This window comes from Eucyclogobius newberryi, unplaced genomic scaffold, assembly GCF_026437365.1.
Source record: "Eucyclogobius newberryi isolate DKJ021-1_F unplaced genomic scaffold, fEucNew1.0.hap1 SCAF_1, whole genome shotgun sequence".
In the NCBI taxonomy this organism is placed as follows: Eukaryota; Metazoa; Chordata; class Actinopteri; order Gobiiformes; family Gobiidae; genus Eucyclogobius; species Eucyclogobius newberryi.
Genome location: NW_027315723.1, coordinates 26413145 through 26435377, shown reverse-complemented (window position 1 = coordinate 26435377; position 22233 = coordinate 26413145). Strand labels below are relative to the sequence as shown.

General features: G+C 40.9%; 2 protein-coding genes across 2 annotated transcripts; both read left to right on the top strand.

Moving 5' to 3' along the window:
* The first annotated feature begins 507 nt into the window (after positions 1-507).
* iyd (iodotyrosine deiodinase) lies at positions 508-3013 on the top strand. The gene is made up of 5 exons (XM_072441658.1): positions 508-708; positions 1520-1720; positions 1808-1967; positions 2268-2424; positions 2508-3013. The coding sequence occupies exons 1-5, from the start codon at positions 531-533 to the stop codon at positions 2688-2690; spliced, it is 879 nt and encodes a 292-aa protein (XP_072297759.1). The 5' UTR covers positions 508-530; the 3' UTR covers positions 2691-3013.
* Positions 3014-3908: 895 nt separating this feature from the next.
* sec63 (SEC63 homolog, protein translocation regulator) lies at positions 3909-13244 on the top strand. The gene is made up of 20 exons (XM_072441645.1): positions 3909-4176; positions 4719-4818; positions 5607-5721; positions 5803-5915; positions 5985-6046; positions 6125-6183; positions 6270-6320; positions 6389-6497; positions 6572-6666; positions 6734-6866; positions 6932-7024; positions 7099-7244; positions 8872-9019; positions 9140-9222; positions 9447-9518; positions 9596-9751; positions 9827-10012; positions 10097-10297; positions 11175-11279; positions 11652-13244. Exons 1-20 carry the CDS (start codon positions 4053-4055, stop codon positions 11784-11786), a joined length of 2286 nt encoding a protein of 761 aa, XP_072297746.1. The 5' UTR covers positions 3909-4052; the 3' UTR covers positions 11787-13244.
* The last annotated feature ends 8989 nt before the right edge of the window (positions 13245-22233 follow it).

Below are 22233 nucleotides of genomic sequence, written 5' to 3'. Positions count from 1 at the left end.
TCTAGCTCGATGCTCTACTGCCGCCTTGCGTTCGTTACTACTACAACTACTTGAACCAGGCGATTCATATTGTAAAAAACAATTCGTTATAAAAATAGAAATGCTCATTATCTACTACATTGTGTTTGAGCTTGAACGTACAATATGTGTGTAGTGGGGAAGGTATTCTCTGGTTAAGACCCACTCTGAACTTTGTCCAGGTAAATCACGCTTTTAATTTTAATGATTGTTTTTGTAATAAAAGTTAAAGTTAACATAATTCAAAATATTTCAGGACGACTTTGTTCCTAGAAATTAACATTTGCCTTATTATTCTAGGTCAGTTGAATATTAACTCGAATGGGACTTTGGCATTTTATTGTATAGCTATTTTCTACTTACTGTGTTGTGCAGTAAAACTATTGCATGATTGGCTCACTGACAAGGTGGGATCATGGCACATTAAAAACACGCCCCAAAAGCGAATGTGTGTCAAAAGTCTGTTGTTAAGTGCGAGTTTAGAGAGTGTCTTCTTGGATGGCTGAGCAGTCATGGTTCTCCTCTCGGCTCTCACTCCTGTGCTGGTGGCGGTCCTCTGTGTGGTGATCGGCCTCTTGTTTGTCAGGCCTAAATCAAAAGGCTCAGAGGTCAAAACGCGAGAAAAGTCCAAAGCTTTTAGACCGTGGGTGGACCAGGACTTGCAGGATGACACGCATATTACTGAATCACGTAAGTAGTAGTAGTTTGTTTTAACGTTTGAAAAGTAACATTTTTGCATAGCCATGTACTGCACAACTTGGTTTAGTTAGGATTATAAACATATGTCAGCCACTTGGTTTCCATGCGTTTGTCATGTGTTCAGATATAATTTTTTTCCAATCACTTTGGCACATTCTCTTTACAAAAGAGACAAACGGACACTTTGTCCTTAAACAGCACTTTGATCACACAGAGCTGGGGAAAACAGCTTTTGTCTACTCAGCTCCTTTAACAGGGAATATGTTGCAGAAAGACCGGAAATTGACAAAGGTCTTGTCCTTAAATGCCTTTAAAATCAAGTTGAAAGCATTAGAGACGGCATTAATAATGTATAAATGTGTAACTTGATGATGTGTGTTATTTGAATGTTGTTCATTTATATGTTGTAACTATGTTAACGTTGCTGCCTCTTGGCAAGGACTCCCTTGGAAAAGAGGCTTTAATCTCAGTGGGACGCTCCTGGTTAATTAAAGGTTCAAATATATGTATATATATTAAAGGTATAAAATATATTCTGTAGACTTTATTGAGGGGGGAAAATAGTTTCAAGCATTTTCTTACTGAAATTCCACATTGATACTGGAACTGGCAGTGATTTCATTGCATTATATATATATATATATATATATATATATATATATATATATATATATATATATATATATATATATATATATATATATAGGGCCCATTGTAGCACTATATATTAGTGCTACAGTGGGCCCTCTATTATTTCATATCATGACAAGAAGCTTTTCTTGAAATATTATTGTTTTGTCAGATGATGATGATTTAGAGGACCACAATGAAGAAGAAGAAGATCTAGCACATGTGCCATACTCACCCCCACGTTACAATGAGGAGGCCATGTTGAAGAAGTCCCAGGACTTCTACTCCATCATGGACCAGCGGAGGAGTGTGCGCTTCATCAGCCCTGAGCCTGTTCCAAGAGAAGTCATCGATAATGTCATCCGCACAGCAGGCACAAATGAAACACTCTACAGCTTTGTAACTGTGACATGAGAATGTGCAGATAAAAAATAACATGTGTCTGATTTAAACCCTTCAGGCACAGCCCCAAGTGGAGCCCACACAGAGCCTTGGACGTTTGTGGTGGTGTCGGACGCAGAGACCAAGCACCAGATCAGGCTCATTGTGGAGGAAGAGGAGGAGGTCAACTACAGACAGAGAATGGGGGACAAGTGGGTGAATGATTTGGCCAGATTAAAGTGAGTAGCCTACTATATGCATTCATCATTGCTGAGTTGACATTAGCTCACTAAGCTTTAATTTGGTGTTTTGAGCCCCACTAATGGCATTATAGTCATCATAACTGAAATTAAACCTTTTGAGCTCATCTGTCTGTTTAAAAGTCTACTGGCCGTTGCCATACTGTAGAAGCTTATCATCACACATTAGTTATAAAGGTTGGCAAAAGCTATTGTGATGTGCTGATGGAGCCTCTGTCAGTGCACGTTTTAAACATGTTTTGATAATGGAATAATTTATGATTTTTTTTTATTATGCAGGACAAACTGGATTAAGGAGTATTTGGATGTGGCTCCATATCTGCTTCTCATCTTCAAACAAACCTACGGGATTCTGCCAAATGGAAAGAAAAAGACACACTACTATAATGAAATTAGTGTTTGCATTTCCTGTGGGATCTTATTGGCTGCACTACAGGTAACCACATCATGACTTGTGTGTACGATGTGCTCCTGTTTGATATTCTCACCTTAAATGTTTGCTTTTGCATGGTCCGTCAGAATGTGGGACTAGTGACGGTCACATCTACCCTTCTGAACTGCGGGCCCCAGCTCCGGCTGCTCCTCAAACGGCCGGCCAATGAGAAACTGTTGATGCTTCTTCCAGTGGGATACCCTGCTTCGGGTGCCACTGTGCCTGATCTGAAACGAAAACCTTTGAATGATATAAGAGTGCATATTTAGATCTATTCAGCTTATTATTAAGTAAGCCTGCTTTTAACCCATGTATAACATATTTAGCTTATTCTTTATGCTGCTTTCCTTTCCTCTACAGAACACAAGCACTTTCTGGGGCACTTGGGTTGATATTGTATTCGAGTATAAAATGTTTTTGTAAATGTTTATGATGTATTTGTGGGAAGGTTTTAAATGTCAAATCACTCAAACCAAGTCATCATAGTTCATATTTTTTACTACTGTATTCTTCTTCATTGTTTTAAATTTTGCACCTATCACCGAAGCAAGTTGCTATGTTGTGTTTTTTATTCTCCAATGGCAATAAAAAGTATCGATCCTGAAATATAATGACAATAATGAATTTATTTGACTAAAGAATCTATAGCCCACTGGAGTTGGGGGATACTCAGAAATTGAGACACATTTTGGGGACAAAATAGGGCTACTGAGATTAGGGCTGAAATATGATTCATTGATTAATTGACTATTGATTAATCATAACTAATTAATTGAGGTAATCATCAACTAATTAGCAATCAAGTAATTGTCACCTGGACTTTGAACAGACTCCAGGACATGTACTTTGAGTGTTTTTTTATTTAAAATATAGCCTACTCCATCAGAATGTGCTCATAGCTTCACCTGGGTAAAATTTTGTAAAACTCTTATATTCCCAGACTTTTCACAATCTAAACTAATGAAACACTAAATCATTATGATAATTATCAAGTCAGTTGTACTTAGGGCTTGGAAATTCATCATAAGCTTGGCTCTTCAGAATGGGGAGGTCTCTGTAAAAAGTGGTTTGACGCAGAGTTTGGACCACTTAAATAAACAATGGTCAATGGTTTGTACTTGATTATGCTAATGAAATCAGTACTGCCTGGATGCCGTTTTAGTTTGTTTTTGAAAAGAAAAATGTAAATAGAATCGAGAACCGAGATTGACCAAAAAAAAAACAAAAACACTATTCATTTTTAATTTTTTCTACGTCTAATGGTGATGCTGTATCATACGTCTCTTTTGTAACACTGACTAAATATGGCTACATTACTCATCAAGGTCATATTATACAGACAGGAAAAAACAAGTTATCCGTGACGATATCGTGTCCTACCTTTTTACACCAGAGGGTGTCACTAGTGAGCGCGCTGAGTAAGTGTCGTGCGTCATATTCTCGCAGAAGAAGCAAGACGGCATTACGCATGCGTACACCACGTACACCGATGAGCCAGACTGAGGCTACGTGCTAACGGGAACAGCGGCTAACGCTCTGTCAAGTTGCTGGTTGCTGCTCACACTGGGCTTGAGGCTTGAAGGGGGACGCGTAGCGGCGGAGAAGAAGGGCGACTCAAGCGCCGCTACGAAATGGCCGGACAACAATTTCAGTACGATGACAGCGGCAATACGTTTTTCTATTTCCTCACGTCGTTTGTCGGACTTATTGTGATCCCCGCCACATACTACTTCTGGCCCCGGGATCAGAATGCTGGTAAGGCCCTGCTGCTACTGCTGGTGTGTCTTGTGTCTGACAATAACTTAACAAAGTGACCACTCTGCTTTATCAAGACCAAAGAGCCATCATTTGTGTCTAAACCAGACTGTCCATTGTCTGGTCGGGGTTTTCATGTTTGAAGTCTGTTATACAACTACCACCAACAGTGTTGCGTTTATGCTACATATTTGTGCGTGTTGACACTGCAGCTCAATCCCTTCCCTATATCAATGAAACCTATGTGTTCTACACTTTCAAGCGATTATTCTTGCCTCACAGCACAGCAAATAGAAGAGATCCTAAACGTTTTGATTTACGTTTCATTTGCAGCCTCCTGTTACAGTGTTTATCTTTGCTCAGCTGCTAATCAACAAAAGTCAATGCTTACGTAGCTTTTAGAGCAGCTTGTCATCTATTGTACATAAGTCATAACCTCTTAAACATGTAGATTAGATGGCAAGTGTCTGTGGCAGCTTAACAGTTTAACACATGTTGTTTATGAATGCATTTTCCTTAGATTGTTTTTTCTTTTCCCCCAGAACAACTTCGCCTCAAAAGCCTGCGGAGGGTCCATGGCAGGTGTTTGTGGTATCGGCTGAGGCTTATGAAATCCCAGCAGAGTATTATTCCCACATTAAAGTAAGTTGTTTTGTGTTTTAGTCTTGTTGGTTGAATTTAAAGACATATATAAACACATACACTTTCCACTGGTGACTATGTGACATCTTTCTTTCCAAGAAAACACACTTTGATACCTGGCAATGGCTCTGAAACCCGACCGACCTTTATTGTGTGACTTATTCATATTAAAAATTAAGTAGTATACAAGACTACTGTTTGCTTTGTTGGTACATTTGCCGAAAGTACAAACGTCACATTTATAACTCCATTTGTGGCTGGTCATAGTCTGGTACATAGAGATGTCCCTTATTATCCATTATTGTTCCTTTTTTATTTTGGCATTTTGCATTGGTTTGTTTCCTCCTGTGATAAATCATTCTTATCAGTCTAAAACTGTAGAATAAAGGATAGTCTTTGTTATCTTTATCAAAGTGTTTTTTCTTTGTCCTTTCGTTTACTTTCACACTTCTCATGCTATTATTATCAACGCTGGTGAAAAGCTGAGATCCCACAGCGAGTCCTTCCTCTGCTCTGGAGGGTTTGAGCGTCTCCTCTCACATTACAGTATCAGCCTGACACCGTTTATTACTGCGATCCATCATTCAGTTTTCTGGTTAAACTTCTCAGACAACTCTGCTTATGAGAGGTTGTCGTGGCAACAGATGCTGTGGAACTGACTGTTTTATTATAGTAACGCCGTGGCATACATAACATGGCAATATTCTACCTATGTACTTATTTATTATGCTGTATGTGTTAGCAACATTAAAATATTTTGTATAAACCATACTTTCTTTTATCTACAGGAAAGCTGCTTTGTTATTTGGGTGGGTGGTGTTCCTACTACTAGCTTACAAAGTGTCCAAGCTGGACCGAGAATACCAGGAGTATAATCCTTATGAGGTCCTTAATTTGGATCCGGTAAGAACAGATAAACTCGCTGATCGGTTGAATATGACATATTATATACTCCACTGTACAGATTTTTTTGTTTTCCTTTAGGAAGCCACTTTGTCGGAAATCAAAAAACAATACCGTGTATTGTCTCTGAAATACCACCCCGACAGAGGAGGTGATGAGGCGACATTCATGAGGATTGCCAAAGCCCATGCTGCGTAAGTGCTCTTTACATTCAGTTTCCCAGCACAATTCACTTGGCTAATGCTGCACTCATTTTTTACAAGTTTAACCAATGAACAATCACGTCAAAACTGGATAGACTATGGTAATCCAGATGGTCCCGGAGGTGAGTCCATAAACAAACATGTCAATCGAAATACACTTGAAAATGCTACATAAGATTGTTAACAACTATTTCTTTTAGCAACCAGCTTTGGCATTGCACTGCCCGCTTGGATTGTAGACCAGAAGAACTCGATGCTGGTACGTTCGACTGTGTCCATTGTAAAGTCATTTATATATATATATATATATATATATATGTAATTGGCTGCTTTGTCTTTCTTCAGGTCCTTTTAGTCTATGGATTGGCTTTTATGGTCATCCTTCCTGTGGTTGTGGTAAGTTATCAAAACTAATGAAAAGGCAAACCTTTTTATAATTTGTCTTTAACTTGTTTGTTTTGTAGGGGACATGGTGGTACCGCTCTATACGTTACAGCGGAGACCAGATTCTTATCAACACTACCCAGCTTTTTATGCATTTTATGTACAAAACACCCAACATGAACATGAAGCGTGAGTTTACATCATGTTGTTGCCTTCAGTAAAAGCATTATTTTCTTTGAATGCTTTTATACTTTGGCCTGCAGGCTTAATCATGGTGTTAACCGCTGCACTCGAGTATGACCCTCGCAGCAATAAAGAAGCTACGATACGACCAACAGACAACATCGTAGTGCCACAGGTAAAAAGTGGAACAAGGCTATAAAAACCCACTGAAACATGGTTCAAATGTGTTACTTGTTTTGCAGCTCATCCGTGAATTAGGCAATATCAATGTGAAGAAGAAGGAGCCTCCTTTCTGCTATCCTTACAGTTTGAAGGCCAGGGTCTTAGTTCTGGGGCACTTGTCACGGATGGATGTTTCTGAAGAACTAGAGGAAGGTGAGGGTTCGTGTGTATTTGTAATAACATCTGAGCAAACCTGTAACTGATATGTGTCATTTCAGATCAGAGGTTTGTGACGAGGAAGAGTCCTGCTCTTCTTCAGGAGATGATCAATGTGGGCTGTCAGCTCACTATGATGGCTAACAGTAGAGGAGGTGAATCAAAGTTTGACCAAAGTAAATGTTTCTATTTGAATACATTTGGAATAAATGCTTTTTGGTGTTTGTAGGTTTTCATGCTCCTCGGTTGGTGACCATAGAGAATTGTATGAAGCTGACCCAGATGATAGTGCAAGGCCTGCAGGAGTCAAAGTCTCCTCTGCTGCAGTTGCCCCACTTTGAGGAGGAGCATTTGCGCTTCTGCATCTCAAAGAAGGTATTGTACCTGAACAGTGTGTGGTTGAAGTGTTTGGTGTAAGTCAGTGCTTCTCAAACCTGGTGCACCCCTCTTAAGGGATCAAATGGATCCATGCCCCTCACAGCATCGAGAAATTGTGACTGATAATAAATAATAATTCAGATTTACAATATAAACTCCTAAATAAACCTGAAATACAGTGACAATGAGCATTTATTAATATAAATGCCATTTATTTTTATTTGTTTTAAGACTATTTTGGCCTGTAAGATTTATTAGACAAGACAGTGTAGTGTGAAATTGGGATGAGACTGGGGAAGGACATTGCAGCAAACTGAGGACTGGATTTGAACCCACAACGTTTGTTCACATTGTTTGTGCTTGAAGCCTCTGCTCTGGAACAACACCATATGAGAGCTCCTCTCAGCTCCTCTCAGCTCCTCTCAGCTCTCTATTCCTCTGAGCTCCCTCTGCACCCCTCCTCCCCCTTCACCTCTCTATTCCTCTCACCTCCCTCTGCACCCCTCCTCCCCCTTCACCTCTCTATTCCTCTCACCTCCCTCTGCACCCCTCCTCCCCCTTCACCTCTCTATTCCTCTGAGCTCCCTCTGCACCCCTCCTCCCCCTTCACCTCTCTATTCCTCTGAGCTCCCTCTGCACCCCTCCTCCCCCTTCACCTCTCTATTCCTCTGAGCTCCCTCTGCACCCCTCCTCCCCCTTCACCTCTCTATTCCTCTGAGCTCCCTCTGCACCCCTCCTCCCCCTTCACCTCTCTATTCCTCTGAGCTCCCTCTGCACCCCTCCTCCCCCTTCACCTCTCTATTCCTCTGAGCTCCCTCTGCACCCCTCCTCCCCCTTCACCTCTCTATTCCTCTGAGCTCCCTCTGCACCCCTCCTCCCCCTTCACCTCTCTATTCCTCTGAGCTCCTTCTGCACCCCTCCTCCCCCTTCACCTCTCTATTCCTCTCACCTCCCTCTGCACCCCTCCTCCCCCTTCACCTCTCTATTCCTCTCCTCCTCTTAGCTGCACAGACAGTGGGAGGGTCAGTAGTGCCTGGCTGCAGTGGGGCTTCTCATGGAGAAGACAAATCGTGTTACTTCTGGATCCCAGTGGATCAGTTTTATTACAACGGGTCCACATTCCCAAACAGACTGCTTTCTGCGCGGTGCTGACTAGTATCGCTACGCATAATATGAATCACATGTTTCACATTTTCTTCAAAAAGCTCATGGGGTTAAAGCGGAAAGGAGCCAATATAACTGCACATATACGTACATATATGTGGTCAACTCGCTGAGTTGAGTCGGAAAGCAAGATGATTCTGCGCGTTGAGGTGGGGAAGCACGGAGGAGGTTCGAGGGCGTGGGAAAGCGCACATGGTACAAACAGTAGGCACGGCTGTGATTTGCCCTTAAACCGAGGCAAATGTGTGTGAGATAAGGGCCCTCGGAGGCAGGCTGCTCCACTCCTCCGCTGCTCCACCACTCGTATTGAGCCATTAAACCGTGTTGGCATTGGCTGTTTGTACACATGACATGTCCGTCATGTGTAAAGTGCGCACATTTAATCAAACACGCTCCCCCTAAACAGGATTTGAGAAGCTCTGGTATAAGGGATTATCAGAGTAATATTTTGTGTTTGCAGTATAAAGTGCGGACGCTCCAGGACCTGGTGAGCCTTAAGGATTCTGACAGACGCTGTATGCTGCGCTTTTTAGGGGAGGAGAAGTATGACGAGGTGATGGCTGTGCTCGGCAGCCTCCCTCACATCACCATGGACACAAAACTGCAGGGTCAGTCTTTTAAAACAAACACATCCATCATAACACCACATGCCCTTGTGAAGTCAATCTGAAGTGATCAGTGCAAAAAAGCAATACGGTTTATTCTTATTTAATTGTTTTATTTTTTAGTTCTTGACGATGAGGACAGTAATAACATCACTGCAGGGTCCATCGTCACAGTTACAGTCACACTAACAAGAAAACGGATGGTGGTAAGTAACTGAAATATATATATATATATATATATATATATATATATATATATATATATATATATATTATTATGTAATTATATATATATATATATATATATATAATTACATAATAATATGTCAAATGGTTTTCATTTATTCATGTAGTATACCAATATTCACCTTAATGAATGACCACTAGAGTGTGCTAGACGGCTATGTTAAATGAAGTATTCTTTGTGTAGGAGGTATTTGAAAAGGAGCAGGAGTCCGCTCCATGTCCCGCCGGAGAAGAGGCGGCCAACGCAGAGGACGGGGTGAGAAAGATACATTTGCAGGTGCCATTTTCCTTTAAGACAGAATATTACACCCATGAAATAAACTCTGTGTTCAGCAAGGAGATGCAAATAAAGTTAAAACAAAAGTTTGGCAAAACAAGAACAAAGGGGCTAAAAAGACTGCAAAGTCTAAGAAGAAGAAATTAACCAAGAAGAAAGCCACTCCAGCTGCGTCCAAAGCAAAGCAAGCAAATGGCAATGTCGCAGGGACCGTAAGTCACTTGTCGACACTGATTTTGCATAAATGAGTGTTTGTTGTTAACACATTTGCTTATAAATATCCACAGGAAGTGGCAGCAGGAGCCTCTGCAGCAGCCACAGCAGCAGTGAAGGAAGAGGAGGACGAGGGTTCAGACAGAGGCAGCGAGTCTGACGAAGGCGAAGCCAACAAAGACTCTCCGAGCGAACGAGAAGAAGACAGCGACAAACAGAGCGACACTGAGGCCGATGAGATCGCTGGAGACGATGAAGAGGTCAGGAAATAAATATTGAATACAACATTAAGCATTTAGTCATTTTACAGGTCAAAGCTGAGTTTCTCTGTGTATCTATGTCAGGAGTGGGAGGCGCTGCAGCAGAGCATCCAGCGACGAGAGCGAGCTCTGCTGGAGACAAAGTCAAAGGTGACTCACCCAGTTTACAGCCTGTACTTCCCAGAGGAGAAGCAGGAGTGGTGGTGGCTCTACATCGCAGATCGCAAAGACCAGACCCTGGTGTCCATGCCCTACCATGTGTGCACTTTAAAGGACACAGAGGAGGTGAGTCTGCTGCCTCTGGCACAGTTTATACTGCTGTAATTATCTCTGGGCACAAATATACACTTGCTGTTTTTTGTGATGTTGATACTGTAATCTGCATGAAAGGAGTTGGTTCTACTACAGTAATGTCACACATGCTGTTGCTAGGCGACCCTTTCATCATCACACCTCTGGTTTTGGAGTTGTACTGTGAATATGACAGTAATGTATAGGTTTAATGAGGCCACTGTGGTGTGTTTCCACTCTTAAACAGTGCAATCACTAGAGGTGACCCTTCAGAACACCTCAGTGCCTAACGTAATGGTCGTTAGCTTATGTTTGTGTGACTGCCGTTGTGTGACTGCCGTTGTGTGACTGCCGTTGTGTGACTGCCGTTGTGTGACTGCCGTTGTGTGACTGCCGTTGTGTGACTGCCGTTGTGTGACTGCCGTTGTGTGACTGCCGTTGTGTGACTGCTGGTACGTGTCAGGTTTGACAGGAGTGTTATGTGGAGCAGGTAGAAAGCCCTCTCTAATTAACAAGACAGGCCTGTGAATTGTGACTGTTTTCACTGCTCTTTTGATGCTCAACACTGCATAATAATTAACCTTGCTGCAGGTAATTAGTGATTTGCCATATGAAAGTGAACAACCTGGTAATCAGGTTACTACAGTTTACTCTGTTGTACTTGCCCACCTCTGCTCAGTGGTTAAAGGTCAATTGCAATTTATGATGATCAGCTTCACTGTTACTCAATTATTAATGGTAGAAAAGGTCTTTGGACCAAACTAAAACATTTCTGTCATGGACCACGCCTGGACAAATGTGGGATTGCACTCACTATAATGTTTATTGTAACCTGTAATTTATTTGATTTTGTTCATCTGCTTTTCCTCAGGTGGAGCTGAAGTTTCCAGCGCCCTCCAAAACTGGCAACTACCAATATTCTGTCATCCTGCGCTCTGATTCCTACTTGGGCCTGGACCTGATCAAACCCCTGAAGGTGAGGGCAAACTCTTTCTATTTGTCGACTTTTCATTTGACGCAGCCTTGGCCCTGCGCCTCGAGACCCTGCGCCTCGAGACCCTGCGCCTCGAGATCCCTGCGCCTCGAGACCCTGCGCCTCGAGACCCTGCGCCTCGAGACCCCGCGCCTCGAGACCCTGCGCCTCGAGACCCCGCGCCTCGAGACCCCGCGCCTCGAGACCCTGTGAGGGGCAGTGGGCGACCTGCTTACATGGATTGTCTTGCTGTGCATGTTCTGGGCTGATGAGAGGAAACCCACATGGGCTTCTTACCATGTCGATATCAGCTCTAAGCCGTTCTAATGAAGGTCAGACTGGTTGTTTCCTCATGAATGCGGTGTGTTTCCACAGCTGGAAGTGCACGAGGCCAGGGCGATCCTGGACCACCCGCAGTGGGACATCCCAGACACCGAGGATGAGGACGAGGAGCCCGAAGAGAGCGACTGCATCGAGGACAGCGAGGAAGAGGAGGAGGACAATGACTGAGCTTCTGTCCCACAGTAGTGACATCATCAGAGCGTCCCGGGACAGTCACGCGCAGCACTCTTCCTCCATCACTTTACAGAAAGATGAACTGTTCCCACGTCCCTTTTCTACAATGACTTTTTCACTCCCAGTCCGTCGCTGGTGGAAAATAATTCTGTGAATACTACCAGGCCCATGTACGAGTGGTTATGAGTGGACAAGTGTGCGTGCGTGTTGGTGAACTTGTATTTGTGAAAGAGTGACACACTGTGGACTGGAGGACCTATAATTTCTGCTCTTTCTATAGAGAAACAAGGCGGATGTATTACAGCTAATTGTGATTGCAGAAAACGACAAAGACACACCACCTCTATGTGTAAAATATATCTGGCTGTGAAGTTTAAAATCTCTGCACCAATGTTTTCCACACCAATGATGCTTTCTGTAAATGTAACTGCAGAAGTCCAGCTTTAGCCCTGTTTGTCGGGGATCACAACTTTTGAGGTTTGCTTTTTTCAATATACTTTTTTGTTGTGTCGCCAACCGTTCACTTTTCTATAAACAAAGAAGTAACTGACGTTCAAATTTCCAGCCAGACATTTTCACTTCATCTCATTCTCGTCCTTATGTTTTGCATGACGCAGAATATCCCCGGACTGGAGATAAAAATGTGTCAGGGTTTTCCTATGTTAGTGGTTTTAGATACTGATGACATGTATACTATAAATGTACAAACGTAATTCATTAGTTCAACTGTAGCACATTCCAATTATACTGTCTGAAAAGGCCTTATAAATACTACACCAACATTTTGTGGAGTACATAAAGTTTAACAGTATTTTACTATGGTTTCAAAAACGTTTTAGGATACATACGATTAGTCTTAACACCGTTGGCAAGGGAACAAGGGAGCTTTTTATGTTGGAAAAAATGCACAACTCATCACATAAATCTGTCTGCACCATTTCCAGCAGAACACACTACTCTGACGTCAACGGCCTCTCAATTTATTTTTGGTGTTATAATACAAGTCTTGTTTTAAACTCATCTCGTTTCCAACCATTTCGGAGCTTCTGTATCGCTCTGTAAAGACATCGCCGCATGTGGCACATTTGACAGTTCATTATTTGATTTTTCACTAGACAGACTAATTGCGATATACTCTGCCTGTGAAGGTGAGGTCTAAACTCTAAAGGAAGGGTAAAAGCTTCTCTGCTCCACAAACAGATGATGGTCAAGGCAGGTAACATTGTACTCAAAGTATTTAGTGCTCTGCTGTAGAATGTAGCATCAGTGACTGCGCTGTGTGGAGATTATTTCAGTATGATGCCACCAGAACTCGCCTCTATGTCCAGACTTTGGATGAAAAAAACAACAAATATCTCCCACTTTTGTTTACAAAGGAACTGTCATTGTAAATGAAAAAAATATATTATTTGTATTTAAAATCATTTCAAATAAAAAACAACTTTTAAATGATGGGGTGTTTTAAGTTATTGTTTTCATATTTTGTCCTACTTCACTCTCAGAATAATAAACTGTCAACATAATAACTTGTCTTGGGCTCTTCATGCCACTTTAATAAGACATGAACTTTATGGATCTCAAAAAGAAGATAATGGAACTGTATTCACAAGAGAAGTATAAAAGTGTCGTGACACTGACCACTCATCTGGACACTTGCCCCAGATGCAGCAGGTTTACGTGGCTCTAACACAGCACAGTCTCATCCGATCCTCGTGAGCAGGACCTGGAGGAATGGGCTGAGTTCAGAGATAATTACCTAAATGTGACAGTCACCTTTAAATCCGTCTGTTCCGCGTCGTGTCAGCGCGCGCCTGTCTGCCTCCGGTGATGCGCGCTCGTCCATGCCGCATCTGTAGCGGTGTGACGCGGGCAGAAGCGTCCTGTGCACCGGCTTCAGTCTCCTCTACAGCCCGGCCCAGAGTGCCCTGCATCAGCCGCAGAAGAGACATGTTTCCCCGCGGCTGAGGCGCCGACCGCACAGGTAAAAATCTGCTCCATCTGCCAAACACGAGATGGACTCCCGCCTCATCATTTGTAGCTGCTCAGTGACACATGCACGAGCTTATAATTAATATGCATTTAAGACATGTTAACAATTAGCCTATTGAGAGAGTAGCCTAGGCCTGTCATCATCATCATCATCATCATCATCATCGTCATAAAAAAGGTGGAATAAGTTTTTCGTTTGTCAACTGCCGCATCATGTTTTCAATTCATCCTTATTTTAGGCTTTATTACTATCCGTATCCGTAACTATCTTGCCCTCTCCAGGTGGGTGGGGTGTCCTTGCCCCAAGTGGAGGAGTTCAAGTATCTCGGGGTCTTGTTCACGAGTGAGGGAAGGATGGAGCGTGAGATCGACAGGCAGATCGGTGCAACGGCTGCAGTGATGCAGTCGCTGCATCGAACTGTTGTGGTAAAGAGGGAGCTGAACCGAAAGGCAAAGCTCTCGATCACCGGTCTACGTTCCTACCCTCACCTTTTGCTCTCGTCCTTTGGGTAATGACCGGAAGGATGAGATCGCGGATACAAGCGGTTAAAATGAGTATATACGCTCCCTTAGAGATAGGGTGAGGAGCTCAGTCACACGGGAGGAGCTCAGAGTAGAGCCGCTGCTCCTCCCCGTCGAGAGGAGCCAGCTGAGGTTCCGGATGCCTCCTGGGCGCCTCCCTGGGGAGATGTATCGGGCATATCCCACCAGGAAGAGGCCTCGGGGAAGACCCAGGACACACTGGAGAGACTATGTCTCTCGGCTGGCCTGGGTCCAATGTTACAACTGAAAACTGTTTCCTCGTACATTGAGACATTTTTTCTATTGGCACAGGATAAATTTTACTGAAACTACACTTCGATCCTCATAATCAAAGTCTGCAACTCTATCTTTAATGAGATTTTTGCAGAAACATAGGATCACAAGCTGCTCTCATCAATGACTCTCATGTAGACCACTGCTTCTCATACTTTTCACACCAAGTACATAAAACACATTTTGCCAGATTAAAATCCAGACATCTGCCTTAAATTAGAGATGAAATGGGCCTAAATTGAGACTGTACCAGTTCTAACATGAGGCTAAATAATAAAGTACTTCCTGTTAAATGCAAAACATTTTGTTAAATTGTTAATTGCATATATGACCAATTACTCATCATTCTAAAACCAATCAATGGATTGATTAACCCAAAATCGGAAAAAAATTGAAAAAAAAACCCCTATCAAACAGTTTGAGAAACGGTAATATAGACCAAAACCAGCAGGCCCACTACCTGAACTCAAACCACAAGAAAAAGCTAACATGTTTTAGTTGACCTACAAAGCCTTTAAACTGTCTTTGGTTTCCATCTCAACACTGCGGGCCTATCCTGCATCCAACTGCATTTAACAAGCCTTTCTCTGGTTACAAACAGGACAGAAGTGATAATTGTCAAACAGCAGCTCTGCTGACAGTGCTCCTGGCACCAGTGTTTTTGTAAAGTGGCAGATAAAGCCTTTTAATCTCCCCTGAGAGCCAGAGCTTTCGGAAGGAGAAGGTCTCAACCTGTGGCCGAGGGAGGCTGGTTGCACATGATTTCATCAAACTGAAATGTGTTTAGTGAGAGCAGTGCAGACATGGCTAGTTCATGCTGTTGTGCAGATTTGAAGTATCGTGATCCCTCCTGTTACTGACAGTTGACCTTGAAAATGAATGTTCTTTCCAGTGTGATGATCATGGAACAATAAAGCTAATCCTCAGTCTTTAATATGTCCTTAATTAATTTGCCAAACTGATTAGAACATGAATAAACAAATATAGACCTAAATGCTCCCTTCATTACTAGATTTGAAACTCATTTACACAAATCTGGTCTGCTAGTTTTCTCTTTTCTTACTATTAACACAGAGACAACCAACAAAATAAAAATCCATCAGCTTCTCTCTCTTTGGCTTTGTTCACTGCAGATGAGGCTAAAAGCTTCCTTCGCTCCGGTAACCATTAAATCCAGCCCGAGAGGGCAAATTGCATTCACTGTACAGCACAATAGACAAATTGTGGCTACATTTTCATCATTAGCAGAGCCATATTCTCCCATCAGACTCCAGTCTTGTCCTTTGACCTTCAAATGCACTGATATTACATGCCTCGCCTGCCTGTTCTAGTATCTTTTTAATTTTCTTCTATTCAGCTACGTTTGAATTTGAAAGTGTGGAATTAAATTAATAATGCTGAGAACTCTTGCTTTTTTTTATTTAAGGAGTCACTTGCAGAGAGATGTGCCTGTCTGACCAATGAAGCGGCATGAGACTGCGTGGAGGGCGGGACTTAAACCATCCCCCGTCGTTGGCCCCTGCCCGACCTCCCGTGTCCTGGCTGCCGGGCGTTCTCACTAAAGGCGTACGGCTACGGCTGCGCCTCGATCGCCATGGAAACCGGGGGCGGGACTCTTGGCACCTGGTGGATCTGGATGCAGAGATGAAGCCGATTGGATGGAGACTTAGAAGCCAGGCCCCCGTCACGTTAGGTGAGTTTACACGCCACTGCAACGGGTTTGGCCTTGACTCAACAAGTTGTAAATCTGGGATTCTCGTTTTTCAAATTGTGAAAGGAGAATCAAATTATTTATAATTTGTTCATAGCTTGTTTTTTTATGCACAGTTTTACAATTTTGTTGCTTAAGCAGACAGTATGCAGCAGTCAGATTAGGTCACAACTGCTGCTTTTATAATATACTCTTTTCATTTAAAGAAAACGCCCAGCTACTCCAGCTTTAAGAACATTTTTTTGTTGCTATCGAGTAAAAATCTTGCATGGATTTGTGTCGCAGGTAATGCACATTACATACGTGTTTGTGCGGAGGTTCCAGAATGAAGCATTTCCTCGTGATGTTCAAGTGTGCTGTGTGACATTCCATCGTTTATTCCAAAAACAGCAAGACCCAAATCTTGTGAGAGACGCAGGATCCAGAATTGGGAAACAAGGACAGATTATGGTGCAGATTAGGATTAGGTCTGCCCACTGTATGACACATGTTGTTACCGTTTCACGAAGGGAATTAAAGCTGCCTCTATGAATAAATCCAGTGGTATAAGAAGGACTCAGCTGTGGTACTTGAGTGAAAGACAATTACTCAAGTAAAAGTATCACATCACAAAAAATCTTTCTGATGAAAAGTATTGGAAGAATCTGTTTAAATGTGTAGCAAAAAGTTAAAAAGTATTGAAAACAAATCCCGTGAACTATTAAAACATCAAATGTAGTGATTTTGCGGATTTGCTGTCGAACAGAAACAACTGTATTGATCTTTTAATTTTTCTAGCCATTTTAATTTGAATATTTTTTTTATTTTTATTTGCTCAAAGTGTGCACGTGATAAAAATAATAAATAAAGAAACAGAAAACTACTTTTGAGTCCACATGCTAAAAAGTAAAGGAGTAGAAAGTACTGATATCTGTTCTCAAATGTAAATGTGACGTAGAAGTAAAAAGTATCCACTGTAAAAAGTACAAGCGGCTAAAAATGTTACTCAAGTACAGCCCTTTTACTTTCTTATGCATTTCAAGAGCGACATGGGGCAAGTGGGAAAGCAACAGCACACAATTATAAAAAAAATAATAATAATAATTCACATTTAAACAAGAAATATATAAGAAACTACATTCAAACTACATTCAGACGCACAGGCAATTTTTGTAGGATTCTCGCTCTTTGTTTTTTAAAATACCCCTCGGCGAAACCTCACTTCCCATTATACTTTCCACCACTGCCTAAATCCAATTGATGGGCTATTTATATTTGTATTTTATGGTATAGTGCCCTGCAGTCTGGAACGACCTTAAGATAGCTCAGTCCCATTACTCTTAATATTAAAAGCCTTCCCATGGTGTGTCTTGCATATCGATGTGATTCATGAAATATTCTCATTGTTTCTGTTAAAGCGAGCAGAGCACTTCACCTTGCCTTTTCTCGCAAGGCTGTGTTAAGAGGGGCCCCCGAGGAGACGCGAGGGGCTGCAGTCACTGTGTGTGTGTGTGTGTGCACGCGCGTGTGTGTGTGAACGTGAAAAAGCCCATTTAATACTCACGCCTCTGCTTACGTGTTTATTTATTCCCACCTTACCGCACGACTTTGGCGCAGGATCCGATTTCACCGTCTGTTACCATGGCGACCCCTGCCTGAGCCGTAAATAAATTCAGGCGGTTTGTTACACGGCTACATTGATTAGAACGAAAACAACAAATATGCTTTTTCTTTCCCCCCATCGACTTCACTGCGAGCGCTTTGATGTCTCTGATTTAAAAAGGCAATTATTTCTCCAAACATGTGAGAACACTTTGTTTCTTTTCGAGACGTAAACTCATTCCTATGCACTGCCTTTCCTCCGACGTGAAAGTGGATACAAATCTCCTCCCCCTCCAAAGACATTAATAAAGTTATGTTAATCGCTGCTGATTATCGCTGTGTAACTGTGGCTATTACTGCACTTCCCACCGACTTCAAATCATTTACAAAGCCGGCCTGATATCTCTTATAGCATTGTGTGGTGTGAAATTGAGCACAGGGGTCCACTGACTGTCTAATTGCTTGATTAACCATAAACAAATTAGGCTACAGTCCCAAATGTGTTGTGTTTCGGTGGGGCACGTCCCTCCCTTAGTTTGCGGGCTGAATAATCGCACTGCTTTTCGGCGGTTCTTAATGGACTTTGCTGCTCATATCCTTCCCTTTTTAAAGTTAAAGATGATTATCTGTGGCGCCGTGTGATGTGGCGGCACTGATTTAGGAGGAAGATCTGAATTAATCTGGAGTCGTAATTACTTTTTGTGATTTATGACTCTTTTAAAGACATACACTTCAGCTCAAATTAAACCAGCGCTCTGAACTACTGCAGAATTGTCACGCTGCATTTAGTGACTGTTTCTTCTGTCTATTTTACTTTTTTAAATGCAAGTATATAAGGTCACATTAACCCATATATTGTGCATATTTCCGCTTGATGGATTATATTAGATTTGTGCTGTACCAGGAGAATACTAAACACTATTGTCATATTAGAAGGTGATTTGAGGCATTTATCTCTGTTGTTTGGTGATTTTATGCTCAACACACAGGTATGCACAATAACACAGGTATGCACTATAACACAGGTATGCACTATAACACAGGTATGCACTACAACACAGGTATGCACTACAACACAGGTATGCACTACAACACAGGTATGCACTATAACACAGGTATAACACAGGTATGCACTATAACACAGGTATGCACTACAACACAGGTATGCACTATAACACAGGTATGCACTACAACACAGGTATGCACTATAACACAGGTATAACACAGGTATGCACTATAACACAGGTATGCACTATAACACAGGTATGCGCTATAACACAGGTATGCACTATAACACAGGTATGCACTACAACACAGGTATGCACTATAACACAGGTATGCACTATAACACAGTTATGCACTATAACGCAGGTATGCATTATAACACAGGTATGCACTATAACACAGTTATGCACTATAACGCAGGTATGCATTATAACACAGGTATAACACAGGTATGCACTATAACACAGGTATGCACTATAACACAGGTATGCACTATAACACAGGTATAACACAGGTATGCACTATAACACAGGTATGCACTATAACACAGGTATGCACTATAACACAGGTATGCACTACAACACAGGTATGCACTATAACACAGGTATGCACTATAACACAGTTATGCACTATAACGCAGGTATGCATTATAACACAGGTATGCACTATAACACAGTTATGCACTATAACGCAGGTATGCATTATAACACAGGTATAACACAGGTATGCACTATAACACAGGTATGCACTATAACACAGGTATGCGCTATAACACAGGTATGCACTATAACACAGGTATGCACTACAACACAGGTATGCACTATAACACAGGTATGCACTATAACACAGTTATGCACTATAACGCAGGTATGCATTATAACACAGGTATGCACTATAACACAGTTATGCACTATAACGCAGGTATGCATTATAACACAGGTATAACACAGGTATGCACTATAACACAGGTATGCACTATAACACAGGTATGCACTATAACACAGGTATAACACAGGTATGCACTATAACACAGGTATGCACTATAACACAGGTATGCACTATAACACAGGTATGCGCTATAACACAGGTATGCACTATAACACAGGTATGCACTATAACACAGGTATGCACTATAACACAGGTATGCACTATAACACAAGTATGCCCTGTATGCACTATAACACAGATATGCACTATAACACAAGTATGCACTGTATGCACTATAACACAGATATGCACTATAACACAGGTATGCACTATAACACAGGTATGCACTATAACACAAGTATGCACTGTATGCACTATAACACAGATATGCACTACAACACAGGTATGCACTACAACACAGGTATGCACTATAACACAAGTATGCACTGTATGCACTATAACACAGATATGCACTATAACACAGGTATGCATTATAACACAGGTATAACACAGGTATGCACTATAACACAGGTATAACACAGTTATGCACTATAACACAGGTATGCATTATAACACAGGTATAACACAGGTATGCACTATAACACAGGTATGCACTGTATGCACTATAACACAGGTATGCACTATAACACAGGTATGCATTATAACACAGGTATAACACAGGTATGCACTATAACACAGGTATGCACTGTATGCACTATAACACAGGTATGCATTATAACACAGGTATAACACAGGTATGCACTATAACACAGGTATGCACTGTATGCACTATAACACAGGTATGCACTATAACACAGGTATGCATTATAACACAGGTATAACACAGGTATGCACTATAACACAGTTATGCATTATAACACAGGTATGCACTATAACACAGGTATGCACTATAACACAGGTATAACACAGGTAACACAGGCACTATAACAGTTGAAACGTCTCCATCATTCAGGCCATAAAATACACAATGGTGATCTACTGATGTTGTTTTTGTCCTTGTTTGGATTTATCATTATTATGAACTATCATCTATGGTTTATTCTCATTTCAGACCTGATTTTGTGACACTTTAGACCATTTTACCCCAAATGTTGGACTTATTAAGTTTGTGTTTGGATCCAGAGGTACTCAGAAAGCCACATATTCCCCCAGAAGTTCTGAAAAGTTTGAGAACCACTGGTGTATCACTTTAAAGTACAACCTATCCAATTATACTCTATAATGTTTCTGGAGCAGACCATACTTAAGGTGTTGTAAATCCCCCTGCCTATTAGTCAAGCCAAGTTTGTTTATAAAGCACATTTACAACAACCACATTGCTCACTCCCTGATGAAAAACAGAGCAAGCCAAAAGTGAAAAAGGATTTGGATATAGTTGGCCAGTAGTTTCAGTAATGAGTGCAGTAGTTAGTGCAGTACTTTAGTGTAGAAGTAAATCGCATTGCTGTTGATATGTGACTGGGTGACAAAAATTAAATTTCAATTATTTTTGCATCGTCTCGGTAACGATTTTCAGATGATATTTTATTTTATTTATTTTATTTATTTTATTTATTTTATTTATTTTATTTATTTTATTTATTTTTATTTATTTTATTTATTTTATTTATTTTATTTATTTTATTTATTTTATTTATTTTATTTATTTTATTTATTATTATTCATTTTATTTTATTTATTTTATTTATTTTATTTATTTTATTTATTTTATTTATTTTATTTATTTTATTTATTTTATTTATTTATTTCCAAAGCATCAGACATGTGCTAAAATGTGCCTGTAAATGTCTTAGTTGAGGTTCAAGTATCACACAAAACATCAAGGTCAAGCTTTATTTATGTAGCAAAAAAAGTGCGGTGCGTATTCAAAGGCAATTATAAAAGATTATGATATTCACACGGTAAACATGAAAAAAATAAAATAGAACAATAAAAACGTCACTAGGATATAAAATAGAAGGCCAGAAATATCCCCTTGTTCTCTTTGAGGTCATTTTTATAGCTCTAATTATAGACTATGTACTTGATTTTCTAAATTTGCAAATCGAGTAGGGATGTCATGATATATTAGTGTCACGATTATTGTGAGAAAAAAATATCACGATTTAACGATTATTCATGACTATTGAGACTAAACTATTAAATTCCCATGGTCTAACTGTACTGTGAATTTTATTTTTGGAAAGACGAAATAAAGTTAAATGTGACAAAAACAGCCAGTTAAATAAAGTTATTTACATTTATGTCTATTTTTGGGCTTTGTAGTGAACAAAAAATACTTAATTTTGCTTCTAAAATGTTCGCATTATTATATTCACGATTACATTGTGACATGAATAACCGCAATTGACAATTAACCTAACAATCTTGACATCCCTAATATCTTCAACA